Consider the following 10,000-nt stretch of genomic DNA (forward strand, 5'->3'; position numbering starts at 1 on the left):
CCTAGGGTGCTTTCGAACCAATTCCCAACCCCTCTTTATATCTCTCATCCTTTCTATTGTCGTTAGTCCGGTGAATCGAGAGAAAAAAAAAAAAAGTTTAAATTTATCTGATAACGCGTATATTTTAATTGCGTAAAACCTCAATTATCATTTGCAAATTTTATTATACGATTATCTTTGATAATTGAATCATACATTCTTACTCATTAATATTTTACAATTGTATTATTAACTTTGAAAATTAATGTAAACGTCGTAAAGTAAAATCGATATTGAACATTAAATATTTTCTAATGATAGTATTATTAAATTGACATTTTAATAATTGAATTATTAATTTGCGAATCAATCTAAAAGAGACGAATCTTCGAAAAAGAGATAGAGAAAGAGAGAGAGAGAGAGAGAGAAAAAGAGAGAGAGAAAGAGAAAAAGAAAAAAGATAGAAAAGAAAAAATTTAAGCTAAATTTATTATGCTTTAAAGTTATGTCATTTTGAAAAGTAACAACGCGATAATATCCTACAATTCTCAGAAACGATTAGTCTGTTCGAATTTATTTCAACGTATACGATGAAAGAGAAAAATATCCGAATGGCGATGTTGCATCGTCTTCGTCGTCGTCGTCGTCCTCGTCGTTGTCGTTGTCGTCGTCGTCGTTGGAACAACGTATTTACAATTTCGTCGTTTCGTTCGAAGTCCGCACGTAAACGCCGGTAATAGGGCTCCTTCACAATGGAATATAACCATCAATAGTGAATTATGTGGGGCACGTGCTTCGACGTAACTATAAAGAGATCGAACGGGAACCTTTTGTCCGGAACGATTTTAGCGATGTGCCTTATACTTGGCCACGAGTTTCGACCCACGTTCTTTTGCCAACGTAATCCCAAATATCCAAATAATGGCTTTATTATGCGACTACTATTATGCGATTATTATTATGAGAAAACCACATTCGTATCCCTAATTTTCGATTTACGGCATTTCTTTTCGAATGAAAAAAGAAATTAATCATTCGCAAAATACTCAATATTTGTTAATAAAAACATTTTTGTTTAATTGATTGATTGTTTTTTTTTTTTTTTTTTGATACAACTACGTTATCAATATAACGATCACGAGTGATAATAATTTTATTACTAATAATTTCAACATCGATTTATTTATTATCCTCTAACAGTATCAAGTATGCGAAAATAAAAAGGAAATATGGTAATAAGGTACATCGTTCGAATGTCGATAAGTACAGGAAAATTCTTTATCCTCGGAAGAGAATAAAAAAGGTGTTACCGACCGATGAAAAATTTTATTATCGATAAAATATTAATCGTTGATAATATAGACCGCGAATTACCTACACAGACGCTCTGTTACCGACGAAGCATCTCATATCAAACGTCACGATACAGTCGATAAAAATGAAATCGCTTTTAACGATTTAATACCCAGCAACCATTTTTTTTTTAGCCGAATAGATGGCTACTCAAAAGATATGTGAAAGAGTTTATTCCAAAAATGCATTTAGTCTCAAAATGGATATACAATATCAATATAATATTATATCATAAATAATCTCGTTAAATATCAACGAGTAAATTTTTCTAATAAACATCAAAATATCGTTTAATTATTGATCTTTTAATTATTAAAGGTAAGACGAGAATATTTATAAAAAATTTATTGTTCACGAGAGAAAGAAAATGAAAAGATTCCCAGAGAGTTTCCACTCCGAGTTAATCCAATAAAGAATTATCCACAGACCGTTGATCGGACATGAACGACATTTCACGTGGACGACGTACGCTGTTCATAATCGTTCAACTAAACGCGCCAATGGAAGAGGACAATGACGATCAAGAGAGAGTAAGAAAGAAAGAATGAAAGAAAGAGAGAGAGAGAGAGAGAGGAAAAGAGAGAAAGAGACAGGGATTTTGCATTGTAGTCGTCTCTCACCCCTAACTAAAATATCTACCGATGTAGTCACGCCTCTAACACAACTCCCTAAATTCTCTCTCTCTCTCTCTCTCTCTCTCTCTCTTTATCTTTCTTTTCAAGCACTCAGTTCTTTTTGGACACGTGGAATCGTTGAAAGAATCGTTTATGGTGGTCCTCGAGTGAAGAGAAGCGTGCTTCCACTTCTTCGAAAGAAAACGAATGAAATAGAAATATATATATATATATATATATATAGATATATATATATATATAAATATATATATATATATATAAATATATATATATATAAAAGCAATGTATAGTGACATTGGACAATTCGATTGGTCCTCTGGAGAAAAGAAAAACTTGAATGCTCGTTAACCAACCCGTTTGAATCTCTTCCATTCGAAGGAAAAAGGGTTGGAAAGATCGGTTTAGTCCTGTGCTAATCCTAGGCTTACAAGGATTCGAGTGTAAATATTGATTCCAATCGGTCTAGAGTAACAATGGGGACTTTGGAGCATCTCTTTTGGTGTAACCACGAAAGCGTGTCCATCGATGGCATAGGTTTTGAACATGGGGAACTGCTGTCAAAACAATCGTTAGCACCTTGCAATAAATGATCTTGGCCCGTCATCCCTTCCTATCTTCTAACCCTTCTCTTCCTCATCCTCATTCGATGATCTTTCCTTTTACTTATTTACTATCTTTGGTTGGATCTACCAACGACGACGACGACGACGACGACGACGACAACGACGACGACGATGACAACGATGACAACGACGGTGACAACTACGTGGATTATCTCTCGATCAAATGTTATCTTTCTTTCTCTCTTTCTCTCTCTCTCTCTCTCTCGTTCTACCTTTCTCTTTTCTTTCTAACATCTTAAGTTTAAGTTATCGATGGTTGGTAAAAACGTATAAAAAAGATTAAGAGAAGAAGAGGAAAAGAGAAAGAAGGAGATCATTAAAGAAAAATATCAAATATTATAAATCCATCTCTGAGATTGGTAAAGAGATATACAAGGAATATAATTAATAAAAAAGACAAAAAAAAAAAAGAGAGAGAAAAAAAAAGAGAAAAGAAAAGAATAAGTAAACGTTGTTAATAAAGGAAGCAAGAAAAACATTGTATAGCAATAGCAAAAAGGGAAAAGAAGAAGAAGAAGAGGAGAAAAAAAAAAAAAAAAAAGAAAAAAAATGTTCACCAAACTTTGGCGATTCGTTCGAGTTCTAAATTAGTCGGTACATTATTCGATTGTCTTTCAACGTTGGACACATTTCCCATGTAAACAAATCTCTTGCCGTTCGGTACTTGTTCCAATTCGTATATGGTATTATGTTGTGCAAAGAAATCCGCTTGAAGACGGGTCACCATGATACCGACACCCTCTATCAGTGCCAATAAAAAGCCACCGAATGTAGCGCTACCCAACATCGATGGTATCCCAGTTCTGGCAGCTAAAACGCCGCCAGTCAATGCGCCGCTCATTATCGAATTCCATGGGTCTTCCTTCGAACGACAACCAATCAGGGTACACTCGAACGCTGAGAATAGGCCACCCCATACTGCGAAGTTACCGGCCACTTGAGGTCCCCGTATCTTTATTGCACTCAAACCACCATAAAGTCGTCTTCGAAAGCCTGACGGTGCATTACGGAAACCGATAAAGCTCTGAAATTTTTACAGAAATTAAACATCCTTTTTTTTTTTCTCTCTCTCTTTTCTTCTTCCATTTGCATATAAGCAGCACTTCTGTCTGTGTGCTTATATTTTTTGTTTCTTTTCTTTTTTCTTTTTTTCTCTCTTTTTTTTTTTTTTTCTTTTTTGCTTTTTTTTGCAGATTAAGTTACGAAATACGATCTTTCTTTTTTCTTTTTTAAATTATCACCTGTAGGTATTATATAATTTTAACCTATACGCAATCCTGCAGATAAAATAAATCCAAATTACATTCTAATAAATAATAATAGTGATAGACAAATATAAATATTATACCTATCGAATATAAAATTATAGCTATTTTATTTTTTGTTTATATAACACGAATGTTGAATTAGATCTATCTATGAATTTAAATGTTTTCTTAAAAGCACGATTATGTACTTTTCTTCTACTAAAAATTGTACTACTGCGAGATATCATTTTTTTTATACTTTCAAAAAAATTTCATAACAAATTCAAAAAAACAAATATATATATATATATATATGTATTAAATAAAATAATTTATTAATTTATCAGAAACGATAAATTTACTTGAAAAAGTGAGCCTCCTATCAAGCCCATTGCAAACGCACCCCCACAATCGTCGATTATTCTCCAAGGACACGGTTCTCGTGTATATTCCATCTTTTTTTATCCTCTTCGTTTATGCTAAAAATCGTGCCGATTTTAATCTCTTGAACAAGACACGAGAAATCGTGCATGATCTCTCTGTGTATATATATATCTGTATTATTGATCAAATTGATAATCTTAATTATTGTTAAAATCAATTATATATATATAATATATATATATATATATATATATAACCTCGATACGTCTCACTTCTCGATATCTGACGTTAATATCCAACGCGATTAGATTTTGTCATAGATATTCATACACTTCGTCATGTCGTATCTCTCGAAACTATGATTAAAATTATTAAGTAATGTTATTAAAAAAAAAAAAAAAAAAAACCAGAAAAAAAACAGAAAAAAAAGTTAAAAACGGAAAGTTGGAAAAGAGAAAAGAAAAAATCATGATCTAATTTCTAACGATAAAATAAACCTCGTATGAAATTAAAGCGTAAAAGTTTCTTAAAAAAACCGCAAGTAAAAATTTCTTAACGAAAAAAAAGAAAAAAAGAAAAGAAAAATAAAAAATACCATAAATGCAAAGAAAGTAAACGATTATAAAATATAATAAATATCTAAATAAAATATCTTCTATATCTACTTATTTTTTCTTTTCTTTGACGATTAAAATAAAACAAAACAAAAAAAAAATAAAAAAAATAAAAAAAATAAGAAAAATAAAAAAATAGAATTAGAATGAAATTGAAATATAATTTCGATTAGGATATACCAGCGAAGATTTTCTACTGTCAGCTGTAATAAAAACAAAAAAAAAAAAAAACAAAAAAAAACAAAAAAAGAAACAATACAAAAAAAGAAAATAATAATAACAATAATAATAATAATAATAATGATAATAATAAATTAAAGAAGAAAGAAAAAGAAGACGACGAGGAAGAGGACGAAAAGGCAAAAAAAAAAAAAAAAAAAAAGAAAAAAAAAGGGAAAACAAGAAAAAAGAAGAAAAAGATAAGAATACTGAAGTATTTAATCGTCGGACCATTAGAAAGGGTAACACGATTCTTGATCTGCCTCTGCGGGGGATAAATAGAGAGAACGTGAGCATCCTAAGTGAATAATAAACATCATCATTCGGGGGAGGGGTGGGGGGCTAAGGAGACTGAGAGGTCGGGTACGAGGGGAACGAGGTTGGTTAGATATGGCAGAGGGTGGTTTTTATACGAGGGTGCCCTCGAGTTGATTTAAGGCGCCCATATTGGTCCCCTAGCAAAAGCCGCAGGCGTTTTTCCGCTTCTACGCTTCTCTCTCTCTCTCTCTCTCTCTCTCTCTCTCTCTCTCTCTCTCTCTCTCTCTCTTTCTCTTACTTATGGATAAAATTCGAAGGCTCACCCCCTCCATCACCGCCGTCACCACCACTTCTTCTTCTACTTCTCCTCCTCTTCTTTGTCGTAGTCTCTGGAATTTATTATTCCTTTGCTATTATACGATGATTACCTAAAGCACTGTACTCGCCACCGTTTGTAATACGAGAAATAAGCGTGGAGTTTCACTTTGGACGGTGGATCCAATGACAAACCGAATATAAATGGATCATACGTGTATATATATATATATGTGTGTGTATGCGTGTGTGGGTGAGTGTATATATATATATATATACATATTGTAATACTTAGATACTTGAATAGTATGGTATAGTAATTCATGATAGAACACACGTTTCACGCCTTTCGGAAACACATGTTCCTACATCTGTCATACGTTTCACTATCAAATTATTACATTTTTGTTAGAGATTAATATCTTTTATAACACGTAATCATACGGATTGTAAATTATAATTAAACAATTCTAATAGAATGATTGATATTAAATAGAAAGAAATGATTAAAATATAAAATGATATATATATATATAGGGATGTATGTATATAATATTAATATTGTAATGTATAAAAATTATGCGTCACTTGATACGAAGGAAATTAAAAGATAAGCAAAACAAATAATAAAGCTTGGACTTATCGATCTTATCCAACGTAAACATTGCTATGACCTCTCTTTCTTCGTGACTATAACTCTCTAGATCGAAAACATGATTAAACGTGTTAGAAATCAAAACGCTAACGATTACATCATCGGCAATATAAAATTCAATATTAATTTCTTACTTCTAAATGTAAATCTAATATGCATTAAATTTAATTTTTATATCATAAAAATACTATCTTAAATATTCTTATATTTTCTATATATATATATATATATATGTATATATATAAACACCTAATTATAATTAATTTATTATCTAATATTGTCGATTTATTCGATGTATATTAATAAATGAATAAAAAACAAAAAACAATAAATAAATAAATAAAAACGAACTTCTTTAACCCTGGGGGCTTCTTTTTTCTTTGCCCTTCTTCATCTTTTTTTTTTTTTTCTTTTTTTCTGTCAAATTGAATCTCAGGCCACGACGTGGTTTATGGTATGCAAATTGGGTTCGGCCCGTTCTACCCACCACCACTGCTACCATCACTACACCACCATCACCACCACCCCTTTCTTCCAAATCCTAATCCAATCCGCTTTCACGAAAAGCCTACCTGCTTTGCCTGCCTTCCTGCCTTTGTACCTAAGCGAATGCACGAGGAAGAAGATAAATACGGATCGGCCGATTTTCAGGATCATTTTCGGACCAGTTCAAGGATCTAATTGTCCTTTGAATCCTTTCAATGATCTAACCCCACACCCACCACCTCTTCTCTTCCCACTCTATATCATTCTCTTATTTTAAATAATAAAATAAAAAATAAATAAATAAAAAAGATCTTAGAATATCGTTAAGTCGTTATCACGATCGTTATCACGAGGCTGAATATAAATTATGTCTAATTACTAGCATATACGATAAATAATACATATATGTATACGTATCAATGTATGTGTACATATATAGATTGTATCGAATAATATTTATTGCGATACAGTTATTTCTATTATGTTGAAAATAAATTATATTCATTGATTAATATTATTAAACGAATTAATAATTATATATATATATAATTTAATTTATTTTAATGTATATTTTTTAGATTTAAGAAAAAAAAGAAATATTTAAAGATAAGAATTTATTTATAATATAATATAATGTATAAATAATTATTAATGTATATATTTAAGTTATAAAATATATTTATTAGTTAATTATTATTATTTATACATATCAAGAAATTTTATTATATATATATAATTTGATTATATTATATATATATATATATTTATTATAATATAATATATAGAAATAAAAATAATTTTTAAGAATTTTTGATTTAATAATATTTTAATTTTTATTTAATAAAAAATAATAAATATGTATATATATATATATATATATATATATATTTATTAATCTATAATTTAATAATCTATAATAGATTATGTCTGATAATATAAGCAATTATTTTGTCGCATAATTAGATATAACCTATTAAAATATTAAAACAATGATTTGATCTATATAAATAAATTTAAGTATATTATCTTATGCGTAGATACATATATATATATATATATATATATATATATATTTTTTTTTTTTTTTTTATTATACATAAACATAAGATTTAATGTATCTTTATAAAAAAATGATTTTCTATTTAATCCTTTCCTAATGTTAAGATTAATATAATTAAATATGTTATTTGGTATATAAACGAAATGTGAAATATGATAAATTAATTATTTAAATTAATTAATTAATTATTGTGATAAAATATTAACGGGAATCTAAATCACGTTAAATACGTCTTAACTCTACGGATTACGACGTCGAACTGAACGACGTGTGTCGAGTGCGTCATTGATATTTACATTTAGAGGACAAAGATCATACACCTTTTCTATCATTCTAAGAAAACAACATAAACACATAGAACGACGCGTGGATTATAAAATACGTATAGAATACAAAAGGTCGTTTATATATGCCCCACCTTCGTTCTTACTCATTGATATTTACACATTAACAACAGATAATAATAGTATTTTATTATATCGTATATATTACATGGATATATAGATATATATACAAATATATATGTATAATTAAATAAACTATTTCTTTCTAATTATTTATATTAATAATTAATATTTAACAATTATTATTATCTGTTGAATATGAACGTATACGTATAATTATATATCAATAATTATAATAATAATTTTAGAATGATTAATATATATATATATATATATATATATATATATATATATATATATATATATATAGATCAATGCATGGATATAGATCAATTAATTAAAGAGAAAATTAATTATAAAGAAATATGTAATAATATTAATAATAATAATAATAATAATAATAAGAAGAAGAAGAAGAAGAACATAAAATACATTTAAAAAAAGAAAACAAATATTATAAATACGATAAAAACTTTGTTGTTTATTTAAAGCTTTCGAAATGTTCCCACCCTCGCGAAATTCTCGTTTATGTGTCATGGCTCGTGCGGCAACCCCTTTCGCTTTTCATTATAACGAACGATCGAAAAAGTTTGCCTCCCTCTTTGTCGCCTCGACATCCAGGACGACCTCGAGTATTGTTGCGGATCGCCACGCGACAGCTGTTCGATGATATCGATGTCCTTTCGATTTAACGATTCTTCGAGAGATATCGAACCACCCTTTTTGTCCGACGATCATTCCTTTCATCTTTTTGTTTTCTTCGACTTCCATAGTAGTAGTCACAAATATATATTATTTTTCAAATTTAATAAATTTTTCCTTTCGAATTGAACAACGAAGCCATACATTTTTTATGAACATTATTTTTTCCTCTTTTTCTTTTCCTTTTTTTTTTTTCCTATAGCAAACAATACATTTGATGATTTATATAGATATTCGTAAAAAAGTTTCAATATTTTTTTAAATTAAAGTTTGTCATTAGAAAACGTAGATCGAAAAACAAAAAAAAAAAAAAAAAGAAAAGAAGTTAAGATCTTTTAACAGATCGCCTCGTTTATTATTAAAAAAAAAAACAAAATTTACAATACTGTACTATTTAACATCACTATATTGTTCAAGACAAAGAGATACTTTTCAAAGGATATTATTATTATTATTATTATTATTATTATTATTATTATTATTATTATTATTATTATTATTGTTATTTTGTCTTTTGATGAATAACAATGGAAAGAAAGAAAAATAAAAAATGATCAGATCAGTCAGTGTGTAGATAAGGAAAGTTTACGTTTAAGTGACGTTTAAGCAACGTCTAAGTTTCGTGAGTAAATCAAAAGAGGGCGGTGGGAAGAGGGGGAGAGGGGTAGAGGGGTGGGGGGGGGTTGACAGGGCGGTTAGCGATGATAAAAGTTATAGGCGGCTGTCGCAACATTTCGAGTGTTTTCATAGGTCCCAGACGATTACTATGATTACAATAGAAAAGAACCGACGGTATGTATATCGATGTAACTATATGCTTAATATTCATTCAATGAATTCAAAAGTACATATATACCTATATATATATAACATATATATCTATATATATATATATGGGTAATATAAACGTATATAAATGTACGTACATTTATATACGTTTATATATATATATATATATAAATGCATTGCTTACACGCGTTATATTAAATGCATTAAAATGCAATACAATCCATGAACGTATATGAGTTGATTAATAATGTATAGAAACGTACTTACATTTATATAA

General features: G+C 29.1%; 2 protein-coding genes across 4 annotated transcripts in view; both read right to left on the reverse strand.

The window, feature by feature from the left end:
- Window positions 1-10,000, reverse strand: part of LOC124954783 (SKI family transcriptional corepressor 2) — a 100,593-nt gene that overhangs the window by 37,862 nt on the left and 52,731 nt on the right. The gene's annotated exons all lie outside the window — the stretch shown is intronic.
- On the reverse strand, window positions 3,144-5,741 carry LOC124954876 (mitochondrial import inner membrane translocase subunit Tim17-A-like). The gene is made up of 3 exons (XM_047508469.1): window positions 5,636-5,741; window positions 4,200-4,316; window positions 3,144-3,614 (listed from the first exon to the last, which is right to left on the reverse strand). The coding sequence occupies exons 2-3, from the start codon at window positions 4,290-4,292 to the stop codon at window positions 3,144-3,146; spliced, it is 564 nt and encodes a 187-aa protein (XP_047364425.1). The 5' UTR covers window positions 4,293-4,316; window positions 5,636-5,741.

This window comes from Vespa velutina, chromosome 16 (genome assembly GCF_912470025.1).
Source record: "Vespa velutina chromosome 16, iVesVel2.1, whole genome shotgun sequence".
In the NCBI taxonomy this organism is placed as follows: Eukaryota; Metazoa; Arthropoda; class Insecta; order Hymenoptera; family Vespidae; genus Vespa; species Vespa velutina.

Coding starts and splice junctions, on each gene's coding strand:
- LOC124954876 (XM_047508469.1), bottom strand. CDS start 4,292: ATGGAATATACACGAGAACCGTGTCCTTGGAGAATAATCGACGATTGT. Junction 3,615..4,199: donor TAGGAGGCTCACTTTTTCAA/GTAAATTTATCG, acceptor TAAAAATTTCAG/AGCTTTATCGGTTTCCGTAA.